Here is a 24,733-nt window from a genome sequence, read left to right on the forward strand (position 1 = left end):
AGCTTGAGTGGGGCTAAAAGGTTTGGCGGAGTGGTGCAGTACAGGTAGGGGTGGTGACCTGGTGCAGAGGATGAGAGGGGATTTGATTGGAGATGAAGACAGAAGCTCTCTGACAACTCAATGACCAGAGATGAGCCGTGTCACGACCTGGAAGAACAACTCCTCACAGCTCACTGCCAAGAACTGACTGATTCTGAGAGGTTCTTAGTGTGTGTGTGTGTGTGTGTGTGTGTGTGTGTGTGTGTGTGTGTGTGTGTGTGTGTGTCTGTGTTTGTGGAGAGAGTGGGGTGAATCCCTAATGCTTTGCTGCATCCCACCTCTCAGAGCCGATCCTCACCTAGCCTCTCGGTGTTTGGAGTCTCGGCTGTTTCCTCCACTTTAATGGAACAGAATAACAGGGAAGGATATGCTTGGGCTGCAATTCTTGTATGAAATGTGCTATATAAATATAGTCTTATTATATGTTCAACTTCAGGGATCTTTACAGGCACTTGTGTGTCATGTGCAGTATATAACATCCTGCTGCAGTAACCTTCACTGGGACTTTAGTTGTCTAGTTGTCTAGTTGTCTAGTTGTCTTGGACTTCAGAGTCACTTTAGTGCCTTCAGAGTCACTTTAGTGCTCTTTAGTTTTCTTCTGAATAAGATGATTGGGTCAAAATCAATAATGGAGCAAGTTATGTAAAGGAAATCCTTTTAAAATAAGACTTGCTGTCCTGCATGTACTGTACGCTATAGAACTTTCATTCTGACCTGTATGTTTGGGTTGTTGTTGACCTCTGTGTGTGTTGTGTGCAGCTGCAGGACGGCCCTCGTGGCCGGGATGCCGCTGTGTGCCCTGCCAGTCCACGGTGGATCCTGAGGGGCAGGAGGAGGGCACTGAGTGTGGGAGGCTCAGAGGGCCCCAGCAGCCTGGAGACATGAACCTGTGCTGGAACGAGATCAAACGGAAGTCCCACAACATCCGGTAAGATGCCATTAACACCGGGGCTTCCAGCGGGGCTTAGAAGCAGTCCAAACAGACAGGTTCAATGGGGCTAAGAGCCTGTGTAAATGCAGCCTTTCAATGGGGTGGGAAAAAAAAACATTTCAAAGGGGATAAGATGCTGCTTCAATACTGGATTTCAGTGATTCAAAATGCTTCAAATGCTGGGTGACAATGTGGCAAAAACTGATTTAGAGTCTGTGTCAGTTGTGACCAAGATTCAAAGTTCGAACTTCAAAGATCCCATCGGGGATACAGTTGGTAGGTGTGTACTACTGTACACTCATGGTCATCATTTCTGCTGCTTGGGATTGACAAAGCCTTTCTTCTCTTCTTTTCACCATTTGTCAGGGAACGTTTTGTTTTTCCACAAAGCTATTCAGGCATTTTTGTTTTAAGCTGGCTATGATTAACTAAAGCATGACTTAGCCAACAGTCTCTTTGGCAAACTAGAGGAAGAGAGAAAGAAAGGCAGAAAGGGGGAGAGAGGGAGGGAGAGAGAGAGATGGACAAAGAGAAAGAGGAAACTGCAGAGCAGAGACAGTTGGGTGTACTGAACAATCAATGACTGGGGGTTTGCTCACCTGTTCATTTATTTTGTGGGTTCTTGGCAGCATCATTTACTAACTGCAGTGGTCACTATGTAACTATTATGCCACTATAGGAAATGCAGCTTTTTCTTCATTCTTTTCCATTGTTTTCACCTGGGCTTTAGAAACATTCAGTCTATGGTGTACAAATGACAACACATTTGTTGCAACACTGGCTGGCTTTGCTGTCTAATCATGTTGTTATTCTAGCAGAATGTATAAGCATGCATCTTTTATTGACATTTTAATGTGCCAGTGTTTTCCCTTGCACTTTTAAATGCATTCCATATTCTTCATGTTCCTACTATTCAACTAGCTAGTGCCTTCCGTGCCTCCGCTTCTCTGACTATTAAGAACCCATTGTCTTCGTAATGGGCTGCCTCGTGGTAACGTGTTCCTCAATACATGTGTGCATCGACTTATTCATTATTGATATAATGTGGGTTAATGTAGCAGCCTCGAGAGCTACACTTCAGAGGTTTGCATCAGCAAAACAATTAGAGCGAGCTCGGTCGTTTTCTAGTACTTAATTGGGAGGCGTCCAAGCTTGGTGTGTCGTTTGTATGTCTTTAATTTTGCTGTCATCCTGTTTACTCCGTTTGCCCCCTTTAATGACTTACTTGACCCTGGTGCCTCTCTGTGGGGGAATGGAGGCTAGTGGGGGGAGGATACTGGGGAGATTGTGGAAGACAGATTCTCCTGCAGCACTGTGTAACAACATCACTGTGGATGGCCCGCATGTTCACACATTAGATTGTAGAGAGACCTGAGAGAGAGAGTGAGACCAAGAGAAGACACAGACCCCAAAAGACTAGAAATGGAGAGATCTAGACTGGAGAGGGGGGCTGTGTGGACTGGCCTGTCTGGGGGGGGGGGCTGCAGGCGGAGGAGGATTCTGTTTCAGCTGGACAAGGGAGACAAGACGGAGCTAAAACCAGCTGTCTTTTTACAGACTAACTGGCTGTAAACTGTCAAACAGTTTTTCTTACCTTAAATATAACCCTCCTCACTGTTCTTTTATTGACTGTATCTATATCTGTATCAGTTGGTTGGTTCTTCCCTGTGTGCGGTATTGTGTGTGTGTTGCGCAATTGAGAGCTCGATTGATTGCTTATGAAGTGGTAGTGATTATGGTTTTAATCAATGCCACTACATCGTGATTGAACACGTCTGTCATAATCAACTGGGAATGATAAGTAATATGGATATTGGACAGCACTTCATTCACTGTGTTAAGAAGGAGGACATTAATCAGGTCGAATACTGAAACTGGGATATACATTTACATAAAGAACCAAGATATTATACCTCATTTCCAAATACAGAGTTGTCTGCATGTAATGTGTGCTGCTTTCGTTTGGCTGATTCTGATCAGTATTTTCACATTATGATTTACTGAGACTCTTTTGTTGTTCATGGAACAAGCTGTCCTTGTTGAGACGAAACGCTGCATTGCCCTTGGGCTCTGCGTTGTGGAGAATGCCCTCGGGGGTTGGCGTGGGGGGCACAGTGGCACGCTGGGAATGAGCGAGTGCCCGTTCTGGGACACATGTCTGGGATGGTTTCAGAGCAGGGCCACCCACCTGCGCTGACCCACACTGTGAGAGAAGCCTCTCTGTTCTCTGGGTAGACACTGTCCTGCTCCCAAACCCTGTGTCCTGCTCCCAAACCCTGTGCCCTGCTCCCAAACACTGTGCCCTGCTCCCAAACACTGTGCCGTCCTCTGTTGTTTTTCTCCTCCCAAATCTCTCTCCAACTCTCTGTCTCTGTCTCTCTCTCTCTCTCTCTCTCTCTCTCTCTCTCTCTCTCTCTGTCTCTCTCTCTCGTCTTCCCCCCTCTTCTCTCTCTCTTCTGAGAGCGCCCTGTACAGTAGCTCAGTCCTTGCAGCAGCCCTGTGCAGTGCCCTGTGGCTGTGCGGCGTCCCACTTTCCCTCCACCAGCTCTGCCTTGCAGCTGCTCATTTTACCCAGCCTGCAGGCCCTATTCAGCTCCAATTACAAGCTAATCATCCTGGTTTGAAGCTACAGCAAGGGGTCAGGGGTCAAACCAGGGGACCCCCATGCCAGCGGAATGGAACTCAGTGATTTGACTGGAAGAAACTAAAAAAGGAACTTAATCTCGCTGGATCGCTGAGTCATCCATCATTCAGTGAGATGCAATTGGAGGGGAGTCAGCAGGTGACTCCTTGGTGCAAGGAACCTGGTCATTAGATTTTGTCAATGGTGGCATATGTCCTGTTCAGCTGTGTTATACTTCTGATGCTAGGGTACAATGACTGGGGTGACCACACTCTGATCAGAAGAGATGCAACCTGTTAACTCTGTTCCTTTTAGCAAGCAGACAAAACATGTTGTTTTGACTGAGACAAGGAGGACTGAGGAGTGTTTGCAATGCAGAACATCACTGCTTTCTCCTCCTGAGAATGTTGTTTGTGTCATGCAGACCAGGGAGGGTAGTGCAGGGTTGCTGATTTAATCATGGAGCGGAGGGAGGTGGGGTGGGGGAGGGAGGGGTAGGGGAGGGGGGAGGGGGGGGGAGGGGGGGGGGGAGGGGCGCCTCCAACACTTTCGCCACATCTCGTGGCGAGGCCTGCTCTGTTTCTGCGGCTGGCAAACAAACCAACTTTGAGACACTTGCCGAATCAAATCAGAAGGGAACCATGAATTCCATGAATTATTAAAAAAGGCCTTTATAAGTAGATCAGAGATGGCAATTTAAGCGTGGCAGGGTGAGCTGACTGAAGGGAGGGGGTGAGCTGACTGAAGGGAGGGGGTGAGCTGACTGAAGGGAGGGGGTGAGCTGATTGAAGGGAGGGTGAACTGACTGAAGGGAGGGGTGAGCTGATTGAAGGGAGGGGGTGAGCTGATTGAAGGGAGGGGGTGAGCTGACTGAAGGGAGGGGGTGAGCTGACTGAAGGGAGGGGGTGAGCTGACTGAAGGGAGGGGGTGAGTTAACTGAAGGGAGGGGGTGAGTTAACTGAGGGGAGGGGTGCTGAACTGTGAGTAGAGGGGCCGCCCCCCCCCAACAGAGCCGAGCGCTGTGGAGATCAGAGCCAACATGGTGGAGCGATGCTCTGGACTACAGCAGTGCAACTCCACTTTGGAAAGGAGAGATAATCAGGTTTTGCACTCCTACTGTACCAAGCAGGAGGCTTTGATGAAAAGACCTGAGGACTGACGTAATGAAGACCTACAGTAGAAGGAAGATGATCAGAGAGGAGCAGGGAAATCTGAACAATGTTTGGATCTGATGCTGTTTCTCTCTATATTACATGCCAACCTCCTCCTCTGTTCTGTCAGACAGTTGATTAATGCTCACTAGAAGACATGTTCCCCCACACATCCCACACAGATCACAACACACACACACAGACACACACACACACACACAGACACACACACACACACACAGACACACACACACACACACACAGACACACACACACACACACAGACACACACACACACAGACACACACACAGACACACATATACATGCTCATATACAGCACACACATGCATAAAAATACAACACACATGCGTGAACACACACACGGAGAGTTGAGTAGATTGTTTTCTTGAGGTGGGAGTGTATTCACCACAGAGGCTGTGTCAGCTGCCTTAGAGAGCTTTGCTCCAGACTGCTGCTGTGCAGTTACATTCAAGTGCCCCTCGTTTCACGAGAACACTGACTCTTTTATTGTCCACTACAGTATGCCCTTGAAATCTTGTTTGTCTGTCTGTGTGTGCGTGTGTGTGTGTGTGTGTGTGTGTGTGTGTGTGGGGGGGGGGGGTCTTTCATAAGGGTTATAGTACATAGTTACTAAATATTTGTGTATGTGTGCTGCTTATCATACTGTAATGTAAGTTCTGGAAGATTCACCACCACACAAAGTCCCTCAGTTTGCATCGTACAAATACTTTCAGGCCCTGGCAAACAATAGGTACTGTATATACACACAAGCAACTGTAAATGAGAGAATGTTTGTTTCAAAAGTATGAATCACACAGAGCTGTGTATGGCTTCACGTAGATTAACCAGTGACTCATTGCGGCTCGACAGAGAAGAAAGAGGCAGTTATACAGCTCTCCTTACTTCTGGCTTGTCTGACCCACAAAACCCATCCTGAAAAGAGAACACACACACACACACACTGATTCCTGCTCTGTCTGCCCTTTGATAAGGGATTTGTAGTAGCTTTGTAGTAATTCTTGGTCCACCTTTATGTCGCTTCTCCCCAGCCCTCCACCTCTTTGCTTTGTGTAGAGAGGAACATGAAGGAGGGGGGATGATGCCAGCCTCAAAGACAAGGCCTTGAGACTCGCCTTGTTTTTCCTAAAAAGAAACGTTCTATTTCTCCCCCTTTAATCAATCTCTGACCCGTAGTGGCCCCTTTCTGTTCTAATCCCTCCCCCTGATAACATCTTGAGTTCTAATTCATTTACTTTAGAAGGTGGCTCTGGGGAAAGGGTGAGGATGGGGTGTGGTGGGGTGTGTGTGGGGGGGGGGTGTTTCTTGTGTTTACAGGAAGCCTCATACCGCCATTAGTGACTTTTTGTCCATTTGTTGTGTGTGGTCCTGATGGACTGAGTGCCTTGCTATCACCTAGTGCAGGAGGCAGGCCCGTATCAGTCCAGCTCATAGCCATGACACATCACCTTCCATTAGGGCAGTCTTATGGATGACCTGCTTCATGCTGCTTCGTGGAGCCTGGTGGCAGTGGCTATGGAACGTGTCAAACAATACACACACACCAACACACACACACACACACCAACACACACACCAACACACACAGACTCACACGTAAATACACATTCACCCATACCCGATGGCTGTCTCCACAGCACCATCCATGCCTGAAGTGTATTGGAGCCCAGGTGAGGGTCAGTCTGTCCACCCCTCACTCGCTCTTCACTCACTTCACATCTCTCTTCTTCTCTCTCCACTTCTCCTTCCTTTCGATTTTCCTCCTGCACCCCCCCCCCCCCCCCCCCCCACACACACACACACACACACACACAGTCTCTCTGGCGTCTCCCATCTCAGTGCAGCAGCAGGATGCAATCCCATGGAAAAAAAGGCTTTTCAATTCATCCTGGTTTGTGCTCACCGGAGATGAAACACCTGGGGGCCTGCCGTCCCCTGGCAGCGCCCCTTCCAGCTCCCCCTCCAGCGCCCGCCCCAGCGCCCCCCCCACGCCCCCTCCGGAGGTGGAGCTGGCAGCTTCAGCCGCGTGGGCAACCGTTCCATGACGGCATCGGGCCCTTTCTTTTGTCTCGCCTCCGCTGTGAAATGGAAGCTCGGGAAGTGATGGGCGTGTGTGTGAGAACCATCGTCTGATTTGTGGCAGTCTGAAGCGCCTCAGTGAAGCCGCCCTATGTGTCTGTGTGTGTGTGTGTCTGTGTGTGTGTGTGTGTCTTTGCCCATGATGGACAGCCTCACTTAGAGGTTTTAGAGGTCTGGGGCTGAGTGGTGTGTGCTTGTGTTTGTGTGTCTGTATGAGATATACTGTACATTAGAGAGACAATGAGTGAGTGGGTAAAGGGAACTGTTGAAGGTCGGACAGAAGAGTTGTTTCCTGTGGAGTCTGTGATACTCTGTGTATCATGTGTGTGTCTGTGTCAACATTGTGCTCTGACCACATTGTGTGCGGGTCGGGTTACATTCAACATGTCAAGAGAAACTCCCATGGGGATTTCTGTGGGCAGAGGTTTATAAGCCATGAGGCATGCACACACACACACAATCTCTCTCTCACACAGGTGTGGGCTTGCCCCATGCTGACTGTGGGTCAGTGAGCATGGTCAGAACAGAGGACAGAATGTCCCTGTGGGGGCGGGACACGTGTGATGGGTCCGACACACGGCCCAGACCACAACGTCCCCTAACCACAGCACACCCAGCTGGGAGAAGCCCTCAGACGGAACGCTCAAATACTCACAGATCTGAACAAGCACTGCACTGAAACGATTTCCTTTTACACATACATGAAAGAGTCAGTCCTCATGCTCCATTATCTTTGCCTGACAATAATCTCTCTCTCTCTCTGTCTTTCTCTCTCTCTATGTCTCTCTCTCTTTTTCTTTATTTCTCTCTCTCTCTCTCCATTCCTACTTATCATAGCACTGACAGTTGAGCCTTGACCAAGTGCTTTTCCATATCTCTTCTATTTGAAGACATTAGGGGCTCGTTCAGGACACAAGAAATATCAGTGAGTGGCTCCAGCTCCAAGTGCCTTGAAGGGAATTTGACAGATTGCTATCTGTGTTTATAGCAGCAGCAGCCCTTGTGCACTGGTTGACCCAGCTCATGAAGAGTTGGCCATGTGACATTAGCTGTTAAACTGTCTCGATGGCTAGCTTTGTGGCCCATTTATGTTGTATAATATCCACAATATTCCTCTGCTCACATATCTATGGCTTTTTGGTAGTCAGTCAGCTTTGGCAGTGGTACTCTCTCTCTCTCTCTCTCTCTCTCTCTCTCTCCCTCTCTCTCTCTGTCTCTCTCTATCTTTCTATCTTTCTCTCTTTCTCTCTGTCTCTCTCTCTCTCTTTCTCTCTCTCTCTCTCTCTCTCTCTCTCTCTCTCTCTCTCTCTCTCTCTCTCTGTCCGCAGTCTGTGTTTTGACAGTGGTAGGGTATGACATTCTGCAGGAATAATGATATTTTGAGTGCTGGCTGCAAGCTGGGATCCAGTGTGTAATTGAAACACTGGGGCATTTTCACACTCCAGCTCCCCCGTGCCCAGCTGTGATGCTGATGGAAGCGCTCTGATTCCCTAAGACAATCTCTCACACCGCTGGCGGGTGGCAAAAGGAAACACTCTGTTTTATTTATTCCTAGGTTGCTGCCCACGACAACCCCCTTGTTGTTCTATTTAATGGTTCACCTTGCCCCCTCGCGTGTGGTAATGTACGCCTGCCGTGATTGATAGATTTGGTTTCCCCAAACATGCATGTGGATGTGGGCTGTATTAAGAAGACACACGCATACAGGACTTGAAGGCATATTTATATTGTGACGCTTTGATTCAAGTCACGGAATTCCATTCACATACTTTTCACTCTTGCTGAGTGCTTATTATAGAGCCTCACTGTCTCGCCTTGAGTCTTTGTCCTGTGTTGATCCACCTCTGATATCTGAAGAGATTGTGTCTCTGTTGTTGTTGTGTAGGTAGCCAGGCTCAGAGGAGAAGCAGCTCACAAACATCACCTGTGTGCTTAGAGTGTCTGACCACCTGACCAGCCTCTAGCTCAACTGAACTGTGTGTGTGTGTCCATGCGTGTGTGTGTGTGTGTGTGTGTGTGTATGTGTGTGTGTGTGTGCATGTGTGTTGGCAGGGTGCGTCTGGAGGCCTTCTCAGACAACAGTGGGAAGCTGCAGCTCTCGCTGCAGGAGATCATCGAGTGGCTGACTGCCAAGGATGAAGAGCTATCTGAGCAGCTGCCTATAGGGGGCGATGCTGGGGCGGTGCAGCACCAGAGAGAGTTCCACCAGGTTTGTACTAGAACCCATCTACTACACTAACACACCATTCTCAAAATCTGCCATCTGAACAAATGTATGTACATGTTGGACAGGTACACTGCCAGTGTTACAAGCCAGTCTGTTTGAATTAGTCTCTGGTTGCATGTTATTGATCAGACGAATCCAAGCATGTAATCACAACACAGCACGTGTTTACTGACAGCAGAAATGTCTCCTTTTTCTTGTTGGAAAGTAAAATTCCATCTCGGCTTCTTTTTACTGTAATACTGCAGAGCTAACCTTAGCATGATTGGAAACAAAGGAAGTCGGTAAGCACTTACAGTGAATCTCAAACCAACATCCTTGTACTGAGAGTTGCCTGCATTCAATTAGAAAGCACTTTGAGTTCAGGCTCTCTTAAATTAGCAATCCATCAAAAATTATATCTCCATCTTCGTGTTTAAGACTTGCTATTCTCTGAGCGGAACATCAGAGGGAACAGAATGTCTGCCCTATTTGTTCAAGCTACCTGGTGGTGAGATGAAATAAAAAGCCCTGAATCGTCCTTAAATAAGACAAGTGTCCCGTCTGAAACCGTTTTAATTGACGCATTGAGTCCTTCATGTGTAGATCGAGTGGAGGATGAAGCTCGCGGTAGGTGGGGGCCAGGTAAGGGTAGGCAGCTATGGATCAGAGGGATGAGAGACACTCACATCCACACGTCTCAACAAAATGAGAACATTCTTACAATGGTGCTCGCATCCTGTTGTTCCATTTTCCCCAACAAAAAACAGCTCCCTTCAGTGTAACACAAAGCACACACAAACACACTCTGATAGCAGATGCACACGCACAAACACAAACACACACTCTGTAATTGGTCCTGTAACGACAGCAGAATGCCGTTTTCCACCTTTCGTTCCAATTTTCTCTGCTGTCAGTTAATGCAGTGTCTAAGAGAGGTGAGCTGTTTTGACAGCGCGAGTATCCCATCCCCCACTCCTACCAAATCACCCTCTCACCATCCCCCACTCCTACCTAATCACCCTCCCAATTAACCAAGTCCATCCCATCGCTCTCTCACCCATACGCTGGACCGAGCTCCCCCACTCAGCTGCTTCCTCTCTCCTCCTACGCACCATTTTGTTACTTAGCATGAACCTGTAAAAATCTACTCCCAGGACCGGAAAGTCTCTCAGCAAATGTTCAGTAATCCCCCACTGTCCATACGTCCGCCTAACATCGCCAAACCCCCTTAAGCCTTCATGCTCCCCCCCCCCCCCCCCCCCCCTCCGTCTACTAATGTCCCTCCCATCCTTCCCTTCACCTTTCCTCTCCCTGAAATGTTCCATTTTTTCAGTGCAGTACTCCTTTATAATCCATCTAACACACTTGTGCTCCCCAAGCACTACATTGCTGTAAAAGTTTTCAGACAAAACAGGGAGGAAAATTGCATCCGAGTTTTCTGTGGAGAATTACGACGTTTTAAGAAATTTGAATTATTGATCTTAAGTGGATTTATTCTGCTGTCTTTTTAGAATGTGTCAGTTAGTGTCCCTGTGTGTGTGTGTGTGTATGTGTGTGAGTGAGCCAGGGACAGAGTGACAGAAAAAACTGAGAGAGAGTGTGTGTGTATACTGCAGAATCTTTTCAAACACGGAACAGAGGAGATGAATGGCTTATGTGTCCTCTGTGTTCAGAGACAGCTCCCAGTAACTCGGTTCCCCAGAGGCACTGGAATAAATGTAGGACCACGCACATGTGTGGAGGATATAAAGTCCTCCCTTGCTCCAACTCGCTCTCTTTTATGTATAATGGATCCGGGCCTGATCTGAGGACTTTATTAATGTTCTCCCAGCCAAAGACGGAGCCCCTCACTGTGAAATTTAGCTGGAATTAAAGTTTTAACGCTGTGGTGGTTGGTTTGGGCAATCCAGCAGCCACACCTTGGGAATCTGTACTGGTAGGGCAAGGAAGACATACCGGGGGGTGGAAGGAGAGTTGAGAGAGAGGGGAGGGAGGGAGGGAGATGCCAGGAGGGTGAGAGGAAGGCAGGGAGAGAAGGAAAACAAATCATAGACAGAGAGGCATACATAGAACGAGTGCAGTGGGAGAGAGAAGAGAATTGTTTTCCTGCGTCGACTCACCGGGATATCTTATCGGAACCTGCAGCTCCTGATGTTGCAGACGTTTGCATGTGTGCTTAGCAGCGGGTGGATTTACCAGTTCAGTGGGGCTTCCTGTTTAGCTCTGTGGCGGCGGAGGGGAGACGAGCGCTATCAGGTGCGACTGGCTGCAGTCCTGCCGGTTAATAGGCTCTGATCGACAGCCACCGCTGGGCCGCTTGCTGCTGGTAATTCCAGTCTGTAATGTCTACAATTTTGAACAAAATTGTAATCTCTTCATGCAGTAAGAGGATTGAGGCCTCTGGCTTTTTCTAAATAAACGATTTGACTTTAATTCCACGCTATATCGTATTAGTATAGTTTTTACCTACGGGACGTTTAGTGAAGAATGGGGATTAGTGCTTTGGACTGACACTGACAGTCTTTAAGACCCAGGGGAAGCTTTGGTTGGATCTCTAAGTCTGCAGTACATTCATGTGTTCAGCTCAAGGTTTTTATCATTTAAATAAGCGGTGTGTGCTGAAATCAGAAGCCTTTGGAGCTGGGCTTTCCACCTCATTTCCAGGTGACCAATAGTCCATGACATACGACCTCCTATTCAGGTACAGGCTTTTACAGTGCAGCGCAGCCATCCTGTCCTGTGTCTCCAAAGTTGCGTGTGTACGTGTTTGCATATGTGTGTGTGTTGTTCCCATGTTCCGAGTGAGTCATTTCTTCATGCTCATTTCCATCCACTGCATTTGTGCGTGGGCGTGCATACGTGTGTGTCAGTGCGTGCGTCCATGCGTGTGTGTGTGTCACTGCGTGTGTGTGTGTCACTGCGTGTGTGTGTGTGTCACTGCGTGTGTGTGTGTGTGTCACTGTGTGTCTATTATGTGCCACATGCTTTCATCTCTTGGCTCCTGTCCTGCAGGCGTTCATGGAGGATGTCAAGTCTCGAGGGCCCTTCATCTACTCGGTCCTGGAATCGGCCCAGGCCTTCCTGGCTCAGCACCCCTTCCAGGAGCCTGAGGAGACCCTGGCTGATGGGAAAGGTCTGCACCTCGCCCTGCCAACCAATCAAGCATCCTGCACCCTCTCTGGCCCCACCTCACCCCATCCTGGCCCACCTAAGTGTGGGCTGAACAGAGAGAGAGAGAATGAGAGTGAGAAAGTGAAAGAAAGATGGAGATGCTCCTCAGTGCTACCAGATGAATCCGCCATTAGGGCTTATTAGCACTGATGTGTCTTCCTGTGTCACTGTGTGCTTTGAGGGAGCAGTTGGGTCGGGACCAATTAACCCGACTCACCAGCATACAGTACAACACCATCTGGTCAAATCAATAATGTAGCAGCCAAGACTGTTTCCCCACCCACTCATCCACCCCCTGCTGTTTTCACCTCCACGACTGCATGTACACACGGGGCTTAGCAAACTCTCAATCTCTCTCTTAATCTATCCATCTCCCTCCCTCCTCCCACAGTTTCAACCACCTGCTAACATGTACTTGAATCGATTGTCCTTGTCCACCCCCTTATCCCCCCTCCCCCCACACACCTCCCAACCACCAGAAATGTCTCCACGGAGACGCATCCTCAACGTGAGTCGCTCCGTGTGGAAGCAGGCCAACGTGGCCAGTGACCTGTGGGAGAAGCTGACGGCTCGCTGCGTGGACCGTCACAGGTCAGACCCACACTTAGGGATCGTCACAGGTCAGACCCACTTAGGGACTGTCACAGGTCAGACCCACACTTAGGGATCGTCACAGGTCAGACCCACTTAGGGACTGTCACAGGTCAGACCCACACTAAGGGACCGTCACAGGTCAGACACACTTAGGGATCGTCACAGGTCAGACCCACACTTAGGGATCGTCACAGGTCAGACCCACTAAGGGATCGTCACAGGTCACACACACTTAGGGTCAGCCTCATGGTACCACAGCGGCCACAGCCATCTATCCAGGCTGTTTAGCCAACTCTGGGTTAGATACCTTTCACTATCCATGTGGTTGATGAAAAGGCCATGTTGGATTGGATTTATTTATCCTTTGCAAATACAAGTAATCCCACAGAGTAGAAATATCTTTGTTCAACAGTATCCCCCCATTTTGAAATAGAAAGATGTTGGCTGACATAGAGGTTAGTGCTGTTGCCATTGGCATGGGTATACAAACACAATAAAGCAGGTTTAGGTTTGTGGGTGGTGAAGAGAGATACAGTGGTGTGTTGTGGCAGCCAGTGGACTGTACGTGGAAGGTGTGTGTGCGTGTGCGGGTGTGTCACCAGGCACATGGAGCACACTCTGGAACGGCTGCTGCAGACCCAGGCTGCTATGGAGGAGCTGGCGGTGGCCCTGGAGCAGGCGGAGGGGGTGCGGGACGCCTGGGAGCCCGTGGGAGATCTCTTCATCGACTCACTGCAGGACCACATCGATGCCACCAAGGTGCAGTAAAGGGCTTACACACAAAGAGCAGTTTCACTCACTGCAGGGCAACATCGCATCGACGCCATTAAGGTGGAGTTAGGGCTAGCACACACACACACACACATACACACTGATACACAGATGTGAACTATTACTGCAATACACCAAGGCCGTAATCATAATACATATTGGGGGGGACACATCCCCCCAATATTTAAATCCGATCAAAATGTCCCCCCCCAATATATTGATGTAAAATATAATGTGCTACGCTGCGACAGGCAACAACACACGCTGTCCAAAAATTATCATGAAAAAGTTAATTCGTCCCCCCCAATGTTGACTCCATGGTTACGGCCTTGCAATACACTCTCTGTCTCTCTCTCTCTCTCTCTCTCTCATTCTGTCTCCTTTCTATTTCGATGAAACACACACCTGCAATTTCTTACAGAACACATGAAAAATGAATATTCATTAAACAAAATGATTTGTAAACCTGTGGAGTACATAATTGTCCCACCTGAGATGATTGCTTCTGGCATCTCCTACATGGTAATACACTGTGGCCAGTTGAAAACAATAGTCTAGTGCAGTATAAAAGCCATGAATTATGTAAGTTGCATTGTTAAGGCAGACAATGAGGCACAGTCACTTTTCTATAGGGGCCTTCCTGCCCACCCTTCACAGTCCAACACCTGTTGTCTGAGCTACGTGTCAATTCTCAACAGGAAATCGAACTGGATTAGTCGCAGGAGCTATGTTGTCTGTCAATTATGGGGGCCTGTAACATTTCTTCACTTGTTCCTGCAAGGCCCTCAGACTGACAGTTAGTTTCCAGAACATGACCTTAGCAGTAGCTGACAGGGGAGATGTGTCAAGCCCCTGGCTGCTTGGAGGATGTGTGGAATCCCAGCATACTCATTTGTTTGGTCGTTGCTGAGTGCTGGACTGTCATTGGACATGATGGTGAGTGTCTGGTTGTAATTGAGCCAGGCTCTTCATTAGGGCAAGCTCTTGACTCAGATCATGGCTATGTTTGGACTCTTGTCTCCGCAAACACATGGTCCCTGAGAGCTCCAGGGGAGAACTGACAAGCCTGTCTGTGGAATACACACACGCATGCTAACTGCCTCATGGTTTTGCAATGAGGCTGATGCACATCTTTCCTAAAACAGCCACTGTGCTGCACACACACACACACACACACAAACACAAACACACACACACACACACCGTCATGTCTCTATCATGAGGCAGCACATCTTTCTTAGTAAGAGCTCCTGTGCTACAGATGTAGTACACCCCCCTTACACACACACATACACACACACATACACAGATCATTAGTAGCAAGGTCTTACCTCCTGGGTAGTGTCTGCTGAGACCTAAGGGTCCCAAGGTTTTGTCAGGGCATAGCCTAGAACCTATACTTTGACCTATCTTCATTATGTTCATACATGTGCAAAAGCTTGAATCTAAGTGAGGGACAGTACAGTGAATGCATTTCTCAAACGGTCTATTGTTTGCTTTATTGTTCCCTCCCTCCCTCCTACAGTAAAACAACTTAATAAAATCACATACTCAAGAGTTGGTCTTGAGAGGGCATATGGAGAACTTTTTTGAGGTCATCCTCCGCTCTTTCCTCTTATAACCAATTTCACTTTTCTGTCTCTCTCCGCTCTCTCTCTCATTTGTTCTCATCTCCCTCTCTCTGTCTCTGTCTCTCTCTCTCTCTCTCTCTCTCTCTCTCTCTCTCTCTCTCTCTCTCTCTCTCTCTCCCCCTCCCTCCCTCCCTCCAGCTTTTTAAGGATGAGTTGACCCAGGTGAAGGAGGGCATGAAGCACATCAACGACCTGGCCCACCAGCTGGCCATCTCAGACGTCCACCTGTCCATGGACAACGCACGGGCCCTGGAGCACCTCAACAGCAGATGGAAGCTGCTGCAGGTGCTGCATTCCTCCAACCTATGAACAGCTTCCTGACAACCTCATTATAGATTCCCAACATCCTCCCAGCAACCTCACAACAACAGTCTCCTTTCAACCTCACAACAACCTCCCCCCCAACCTTAAAACAACCTCATAATGACCTCCCATCAACATGCTCCCTTCAACCTATCCACAATATCAACCAATGTCTCCTTGCCCGCCTCGTCTCAGTTCCCCTCTCAACTTTTTCACAATGTCCCCTCATCTTTGCTGTAACTAGCCTCACTCTCCCCGTAGCCTCACCTCAGCCGACCACACTTCTCCCTCCCCACCTTCCATTCAAGTGTTCTCCGGATTTCCCATCAGCCTCTCCTCTCAAATCTCTTGTGTCGATGGACGATGCCAGTTCAGTGTATGAGAGAGGGTGGCAGAGACAGAGATCTATGGAGACGTGTTAGGGGCTGGGAGAGTACAGCTGGGCTGTACATCAGGGCTTTGCTCCAGCCTCTGCTGTGAGTGCATCATTTCAGGCTGACTGCAACAAAGCGTGCCTTTTGTCTCCTGAGTGAAACATATTGGATTGTTCAGAGCTGAAGTGTTGAGCAGGCCAGAGTCAGCAAGAAGGACAGACATGGCTGTGAAAAGCATTGCCTTTTTGCAGTCTCTCTTCCCCCCTCTCTCTCTCTCTTGAATGCGCTATCTTTCTCTCTCTCTTACTGTTTCTCAATTCCTCTCTCTCACTGTCTCTCAATTCCTCTCTCTCCTTCACTTTCCCTCTCTCCTTTCCACATCACTCCTCGTCGTCTTCCTCTAAATGAAATACAAGTTAATTCAATGAGCCCCATTGACAACCCTGCTCAATCTTACAGTATTTGACAGTGCCCAATCAAAAACATAGAAAGATATTGAACTCTCTCTCTCTGTCTTTCTCTCTCACATACACACGTTCTCTCTCTGCTTCATTTCTGTCTTGCTCTGTCTGTATGTCTCTCCTTCTCCCTTTTCCTCTTCTCATCCTATTTCCGTTTTTTTTTTCTACAGTTGAAGAATATGCTAAATGCAAAACCCCCTTCATTTAAATAACATCCTGTGTTCCGGTGATGCTGTCTCCACTGACGTTGATAAAGTACTTTTTCGAGGCTGATTCTCTAATATTTTTTGTTTTGCATAATTCAGCAACCAGCTGCAAGTTAGAGAGCCTGCGCTCAGGAATCCTACAAGAGACATGTTTTACTACACAACAAAGCTGACAGTAACATTTCCAAGATGGACTGAAATGGCTCCAAATGATTTTAACCTATCCATGTAGCACTCCAGAGAATACTGCTAGATTTGTGTGGCTGAGTGCACACAGCCCATGTATACATTGAGGAACAGTAATGTTTTTCCTCTCCATAACGCTAACCTCACATTCACAGCTCATTGGGCTTACTTGTCCTTGAAATGCCTTGAGATAACAGCTCTCCCCTCTCTCTCTCTTTCTCTCTCTCTGTCTCTCTCTCTCTCTCAGTATTTATTTCGCTCTCTTCTTTCACTTTCTCTCTTTTACCCTTTCTACGTGAGTAGATTTACCTCCTATTGTTTGTGGAGGTGTTTCGACGATCTACTGACAATGATTTACACGCTGAATCCAATACCTTGTAAATAAACCTGGATTAGTCGCCCAAATCCCCTCTGGAGCCGTCCCAGTGGACGGAGTGCAGCACAGCTGCCTCCTAAGACAATGGCAAACTTCTCCTCCTCAACTCAAATCCCTTTGCTCTTATTGACACGTGTGCCCGTCTCCCTCCCTTGCGCGCACACACACACACACACATACCTCCATACCGACATACTTGCCTCAGCATGAGACCATTGTCCTCATTTCAACAAAGCTGTGAATATTTGTCATTTCTGCGTCATTTCTTTTCCTATCTGCCACTGTTCAAAGACAGTAAAAGTCGGTAGCAGGGGATGGAAATGCACATTCCCCTTATTGTACTTCTAACTAATTGCCAAACGAAGGAGAAAGATGAGAAGTGTGTGAGTGTGGGTGTGTGTGTTTAGGGGGAGGGAAGGGGATATCAGAGAAAGTGAGTGGCATATTTCCCTTTGATACAATTTGTGTGTGTCTGTGTGTATCCATGTGCGTGTGCTTGCGTGTGTGTGTGTGTGTCTCTGCAGGGTTCTATAGAAGAGCGTCTGAAGCAGCTGCAAGATGCTCACCGAGACTTTGGCCCCGGGTCCCAGCACTTCCTCTCCAGTAAGAGGCCTCTTCCTGGTTTAGAAGTTGCCGGATTGCGCTGCATCACGCTGGTGCCTCGCTGGTGCCGGGCTGTGGAGAGGCTGCTGTGGTGCTGGGGGGTGGGCGGGGAGCGGGAGGCTGGAAATGAGGTTGGGTGCAGGGAGATTTGAGGGACCTGTGGTGACACAGTGTGAGTAACAGCGTGAGGATGTGTGACTGCAGCATCTGGGTTTTAGGGTGTAGGCGGAGGCTTACTGCCTCATGCTTAATGCAGAGTCACTGCAGCTCCAACAATAGAGGGGGAAGGGGCCCACTTGCCTAGGAGTGTGTGTGTGTTTTTTGTGTGTGTGTGTGGGTGGGTGGGGGGGTGGTGCTTGTAAGCGTGTGTGCATGAGTGTGTGTATACTCGTGTGTATGTGTTGCACATGTGTGTTTGTGTGCTTATGTGTCTGTGCTCTTGGGTATGTTACGCATTCCTCTTCCCAGTCTCTCCTCTTGCCGTTTCAGACTCCTGGAGCTGAGATTAGAGGGGGCTAAAACGCTCCGTTCACCACTGGGTCCAGACTCCTGCACCTCCCTTATTCTATTAGACCTCACCAGCAACCTAATCCTCTCTGGAGCTCACACAAAAGCTCACTTTATCATCCCTAGTGAACCTATTATTGTGTACAGACCCTGGGTTGGGGTAGCCTGAATGGACAGTGGCTTGTCTGGGCAGGCATGAACATTGTCAGTAGTGACACGCAAAATGAATTTTCATGCTTGATGTGCCTATTCCATTGATTTTCCATCTCTCACAGGTTCAGTGCAGATTCCCTGGGAGCGAGCTATCTCCCCAAACAAAGTGCCCTACTACATCAAGTAAGTCCACCTGGGTCCTGGTGTGTGTGTGTGTGTGTGTGTGTGTGTGTGTGTGTGTGTGTGTGTGTGTGTGTGTGTGTGTGTGTGTGTGTGTGTGTGTAAGAGTCTGTGGGAAAAAGCTATGATTGAAAACAGACATTCAGATAGCTAGAGACACAAGTATTGGGTTACCAGAAATTGCACATCTGTATCTATTCATGGAGTTATCGAGCTTAGGCCTCTCTCCTGGGCGTTCGGATTTGTTTACCTCATCAATACACAGCCCTCTTTAACTGAACACTGCTTATTCATCAAGTGTGTGTGTGTGTGTGTGTGTGTGTGTGTGTGTGTGTGTGTGTGTGTGTGTGTGTGTGTGTGTGGGTGTGTCTGTATGTATTTCTAGGTATACCTTGGTAAACTGACAAAATATATTTTTCTAATTACAGCTGTTAGTCCTCTTGTGGCCTGTCACTGTCTGTTTGGCCTGTGTAACTGTGCCATGGTGGGTGTGTGTGGGTGTGTGTGTGGGGGGGGGGGGACACAATTTGGGACAGGCATTCTGTCGGGCACCAATCAAGGAAAACTCTCAGCTCCTCAGGTAACGAGATCTAAAATTGTCCCTGGGGTCCTGGCAAACGCTGGGCTCGAAAGCCCTCGCTCATTTATTTATTTGGGCTCATCATTTATTTATTGTCTATCTATTTTTCACGGTGTACCTCTCAGTGTGGTGCTGGTAGTCGGGTGTGTAGGAGTGCTGTGTAAGTTTAATGACGTGCTCATGTCGTGGCACGGCCGGGAAGCTGAGAGTTGAAAACAGCCTTAGTTCGGGAGCGCAGGAACACTGGCATGTCACGGAGAACATGTCCTTTCTGTCTGCACTTTAAAGGGTTTATATCTCTTACGGCCTTCTGTTCTGTAACAACTCTCTCTCTCTCTCTCTCTGTCTCTCTCTCTCTCTCTCTCTGTCTCTCTCTCTCTCTATCTCTCTCTGCTAAACCTCTGCTCTTCTGCACTCATTTGACATTCTGTTTGCCTTTCCTCCCCTCTCCTCCCCTTCTCCTCCCCTCTCCTCCTCCTCCATCTCCACTGCTCTCTAATGCTCCACCCCCTCCCCCAGCCACCAGGCTCAGACGACGTGCTGGGACCACCCAAAGATGACGGAGCTCTACCAGGCACTGGGTAAGAGGGCAGCATGACCCAGCAGCCTCCTCTGGAGCCCTGCACAGGCCTCAAGCCTCCAACCCAGCAGGGGGCAGCGCTGGGATGTCCCCGCCTGCCTGTCAGCACCGCACCCTCATTAGGGGCACCCAGAAGAACGAGAACAACGCCCTTATTAACCTGCCGGGCTCACTCACTGACTCACGCACTCGCTGCTGCTGCCGGCTGATTGCTTTTCCCTGCCTTTAATTAATTGGGATGAATCTACATGGGGAGTGTTTGTATTAATGGGATGTGACAGAAAGGGTTATCCACCCAGGCACCCTAACACATAGAGCTGCTGTCAGCCAGCAGGCCTGAGATTTTATCAGAGCACAACATGACACGCCCCTGCTAATGGCACCCTCGGAGGGTGGGGAAGCCACCGGGGAGATGGAGGGAGGAGGAGATGGAAGGAGGAGATGGAGGGAGGAGGAGATGGAGGGAGGAGGAGATGGAGGGAGGAGATGGAGGCAGGAGATGGAGGGAGGAGGAGATGGAGGGAGGAGATGGAGGGAGGAGAATATGGAGGGAGGAGCAAGTGGAGGAAGAGGAGGGGATGGAAAGAGTAAGAGATGGAGGGAGAAGAGCAAGTGAGAGGAGGAGGGGAAGGAGGGCAGAGGAGGTCGAGAGAGGAGGGGATGGAGAGAGGAAGTAGTGTGTTTCCTTGGCTGTCTGAGGGGGAGATGGGTTAGGTGTTTGTGCTTATCTCTGAGTCTCCATATTTGACAGGCTTTGACATCCACTCACTGTATCTCTCTTTCCTGCTGCCTTTCTTTCCTTTACGGTAATCTCTCCCTCTTTTTATTCTGTGTCCTTCAGCGGATCTAAACAACATTAAGTTCTCTGCGTACAGGACAGCTATGAAGCTACGGCGGGTTCAGAAGGCCTTGAGACGTACGTATCCTCTCCTCTCTCTTAACCTTTCCTCTGCCCTCCTCTTTTGTCATCTCCTTTCTTTTCCTAACCTCTTCCCTCCTCTGCTCTCCTCCTTTTCTCCTCGCCTCACCTCGCTTCTCCTCTCCATTACTCTGGGAGTGTGTCCACAGACCAGCTAAGGTCATTAAATCAGACTCTAGCCTAGTGGTCCACCTTCAGCTCCTCATACCTTGTCTTCCACTCACATTTACTGCAGGGGCTGCATCATTGTCATGCTGCCTAATTAAACCTATTAACAAGCCTTATTGAGTGGCTTAAGGGAGGGTAATTAGCGGGTGCACCACACGATGAGGCATAAATGTGTGGACTCCTGGGTCCTGCTGGCAGGTTTATCTTCCCTGGTCCACACTCACCCTCCGCCTTCCTGCTCTCCTTTTCACCCTCCCTTTCTCCCCACCTCTCTCCCCACCTCCCTCCCCCCCTCTTCACCTCCCTCCTCACATTCCTCCCCACCTCCCTCCCCGCCCCCCCGTCCCACCTCCCTCTCTCCCTCCCTCTTGCCTTCCCCCTGCTGCGCCCGGCCGACCCGTCCCAGAGTCGCCCCATGCCTCGGAGCGGCCATACCTCGCCACAGGCGGCCACTCTCATCCTCTTTCATGGTCTCCCTCTTTCTTCACGCTACCCCCCCCCCCCCCCCCCCCCCTCCCCTGCCTGGCACACTCCTCTCTCCACCTCCATCACCACCCCCTGACAGTGGCAATGGCCTGCAAAAACCCAGAGTGGGTTCTGTACCTCTCTCAGTCTTTCTCTTCTCACCCCCATGCAGCTTTCTTTCTGCAGCCCTTTTTCTCTGCCGGTCGGCTAGTCCGTGTCGTTAGTAGAATTAATTGCCAGGCTGCCATAGTAACTACAGTTTGATTTCTCTTTCTGTTTCTCTCTCTCTCTCTTTTTCCCTCTCTCTCCCTCTTTCCCTCCCTCTCTCTCTCTCCCTCTGTCCACTTTGCCTGTGTGGATGATTGAGGAAGGCTCTATAAAAGCGCATCTAAAATGCCTTTTAGTGTGTCTCTCTTCCAGCCTGGAGAGCTCTCCAGTTATCTCCCCTCTCTCTGCTTCCTCATTATCGCTCTATCCAATTACAGCTGACATTAGAGGACACCCTTTTACCTCCCGTTCTTGGGCTGGCCTTCAAATGAGTTTAGAGAGCGACAGAATCAAATTTGTGTTGACGTTCTGGCAACATCTGGCATAGGACTTAAGTGGAAGGGAAGGTGAACGAGCACTCCCCTTCCTCTCTGGTGTCTTTGAGCTGGGCTGTTTGGGATGGATGAGGACATGAGGATGATCATTTGCTGGGTGTGCTTCCGGCTTGTGTGTGTGTGTGCATCTGAATGTGTGCATGTATGCTTGTGTGTATGCACATGTGTGCGTCTGTGTGTGTGTGTGTGTGCGAGCGTGTGTGCGTGCACGTGTGTGTGTGTGTGTGTGTGTGTGCAGTGGACCTGCTGACGCTGGGCAGCCTGGTGGATGTGTTCCGGGAGCAGGACCTGCAGCAGGCGGAGCATGTGATGGACGTGGTGGAGGTGATCCACGGGCTGACCGGCCTCTACGAGAGGCTGGAGGAGGAGAGAGCCATGCTGGTCAACATCCCCCTCTGTGTGGACATGTGTCTCAACTGGCTGCTCAACGTCTACGACAGGTAGGGGCCTACCGGGGGCGGGGGGGGGGGGGGGGGGGGGGGGGGTGGGGGGTGGCCTCTTCAATGATGAAGGTGTGATATCCACTTACACAAAACGAGTGTTCATTGAAGACAAATGGCTTTGCTTTACCTGGGACCCCGGTAGCTACAGAAGTGTGTTGTGTCCACTGTGTTGTCACGTTAGTCCATAATGACACTGAGTACTGGGAGCAGGGCTCCTATTGTCATCTTGTCTAAACCAGAGCTGAGCCGCTCATTACAGGAGTCAGCTGTTGGACATAGAACTGTAGTGGGATGTTGACTTGACCGATTCCAAGCTTCATGTGTGTCAGTAAGTGTTGTAATGCTCAGGATAAGCTCATGACATTACGAGTAAGACCTCACACATTGCCTGAACCACACACACACACACACACACACACACACACACAGGGGGCTCTAAAGCCTCCATGATGAAGGAGTAGGGGCTTCATGGTGTTCCTCTCTTGGTGAGTGTTCTGATTGGTGGAGAGCCCTGTCAGCAGGGGGTCTCATAGATCTATGTCTGGCTGTGTAAGATGGCTGGAACCAGACTGGCACGGGTCCAATCAACACCACAGCCAGTAGAAAGGCTTCTGTGCTTCGTTCATCTTCCCCTGCTAAGCCTTTTATGGAGAATGGGTAGCTCTATTCCCAGCAACCAAAAAGGGGGGACGGGGAGGGGGGATGGTCATGCAATGGGTTTCTCTCTCTCTTTCTCTCTCTCTCTCTCTCTCTCTCTCTCTCTCTCTCTCTCTCTCTCTCTCTCTCTCTCTCTCTCTCTCTCTCTCTCTCTCTCTCTCTCTCTCTCTCTCTCTCTCTCTCTCTCTCTCTCTCTCTCCCTCTTCAGCAGTGTACATTTGTTTCCTGGTTCTTAACTACCTGCTTGCTAATGAGAGGCAATCAGCATTTTTACCTTCCACATAAATTTCAGTAATTGCTTTTTTCTTTTTCAATGAACGACCAGGGGATGAGCTGAGCCTGTGTGAGAGCTGTAATCATGGACTCCCGTGACACACTGTTGAGTGTTAGTGAGGCTTTAGCTTGTTGTGATGGTAGGCTGCATGTTCTATGTCTCTCACTCTGCTGCGTGGTTTTTGAAGAGTTTAAGTGCATTTTAGTCAGAAGTGTTTAGTTGTTTGTGTGTGTGTGTGCCTTTATGGAGGCATGCGCGGTATATGTCTGTGTGTCTGTGTGTGTGTGTGTACTTCAGAGTGGCGATGTTGATGCGTGTGTGTCTGTGAACTGGTGTGCTCCCTCATCCTCGTCTGCTCTCGAGGCGTGTCACACTCCAGCAGGGGGTGTGGGGGACGCGGCCCGTGAGGGGGGGCGGGGGGGTGGGGGGTGCATATTGGAGATGACACACGACACACAGCCCAGAGAGTGTGAGAGATGCTGACAGCACACTCTCTCCACCTCCCCCAGGTCGCTGACTAACTGCTCTCTAATGGCACAGAATGGAAGTCATGTTGTTGACGGGCTCTAATCTTCTCACCCCGACTCCTCACCGTCTCCACTGTTCCCACCTGAGTTGGTGTTCTGGTGGTAAACAGTAAACCCTCCTCTCTCAGAACATCTCCTCCCCCAGCCTCCTTCCCCAGACTAATGTTCTCTCCCGACTGGAGTGTGCTCACACTATCTCTTCTCATCTCCCACTCATCTCCTGCTCTGTCTGATGTTCTCACTCTGCTGTCCTCACGGGTGGGGTTGAGACAGACAGACAGAGGCATGGTGAGACAGACAGAGAGAAAAGAGAGAGGTAGAGAGACGGTGAGAGAGAGAGAGAGAGAGAGAGAGAGAGAGAGAGAGAGAGAGAGAGAGAGAGAGAAACGGCTGATTTCCTAGTAAACAGAGTGTCCTTCCTGTCCTTCCCTAGACTCCAGTGTGTGTCCCTCTGGCACCCAGTCACACAGATATGTGACCCATTTAGACCGGGGACAGGAAGCTTCTCCCACTCAGTGGCATTGCCATTGGCCAGACATCACATTGTGTCCCTATATTCACTAGCATGAGCAGACATACTTTCTCAGTGACCCTGGGAAGGGCAGCTAATGTCACGTGTGTGTGTATGTATGCGTGTGTGCGTGCATGTGTTTATTAAACTTCCACGAACGTGACTCTTCAGTAACCTTTGGGTTACTTGTTCTCCTCTCCTCACAGCGGTCGCAATGGGAAGATACGAGTTCTGTCGTTCAAGACCGGCCTGGTGAGCTTGTGCAGCGCAGACGTCCAGGAGAAGTACAAATGTAAGCTCCTCTGAACGCTTCTTTACATAGCGCCGCATCTCAGCCACAAGCCACACAGAAATCAGACATTAGACATCCACTTATCCCAGTCCAATGGATGGTTCTGACCACTCTGTTTGGGTCAGCATAA

The 24,733-nt window shown here is 49.3% G+C and overlaps 1 protein-coding gene across 2 annotated transcripts in view; it reads left to right on the top strand.

Annotated features, from left to right (window-relative positions):
* The window catches only part of drp2 (dystrophin related protein 2), a 92,076-nt gene that overhangs the window by 50,269 nt on the left and 17,074 nt on the right, over nucleotides 1-24,733 (top strand). For both annotated transcript variants that reach the window (XM_047038081.1, XM_047037999.1), the window contains 12 exons: nucleotides 799-967; nucleotides 8,916-9,072; nucleotides 12,082-12,202; nucleotides 12,720-12,831; nucleotides 13,437-13,593; nucleotides 15,375-15,521; nucleotides 17,667-17,745; nucleotides 18,528-18,588; nucleotides 19,685-19,746; nucleotides 20,587-20,661; nucleotides 22,138-22,339; nucleotides 24,518-24,603. In XM_047038081.1, the coding sequence (XP_046894037.1) occupies nucleotides 921-967; nucleotides 8,916-9,072; nucleotides 12,082-12,202; nucleotides 12,720-12,831; nucleotides 13,437-13,593; nucleotides 15,375-15,521; nucleotides 17,667-17,745; nucleotides 18,528-18,588; nucleotides 19,685-19,746; nucleotides 20,587-20,661; nucleotides 22,138-22,339; nucleotides 24,518-24,603 (1,306 nt within the window). In that variant the 5' untranslated portion in view covers nucleotides 799-920. The remainder of the gene's footprint in view (nucleotides 1-798; nucleotides 968-8,915; nucleotides 9,073-12,081; nucleotides 12,203-12,719; nucleotides 12,832-13,436; nucleotides 13,594-15,374; nucleotides 15,522-17,666; nucleotides 17,746-18,527; nucleotides 18,589-19,684; nucleotides 19,747-20,586; nucleotides 20,662-22,137; nucleotides 22,340-24,517; nucleotides 24,604-24,733) is intronic.

The sequence above is a fragment of the Hypomesus transpacificus genome, chromosome 1 (assembly GCF_021917145.1).
Source record: "Hypomesus transpacificus isolate Combined female chromosome 1, fHypTra1, whole genome shotgun sequence".
In the NCBI taxonomy this organism is placed as follows: Eukaryota; Metazoa; Chordata; class Actinopteri; order Osmeriformes; family Osmeridae; genus Hypomesus; species Hypomesus transpacificus.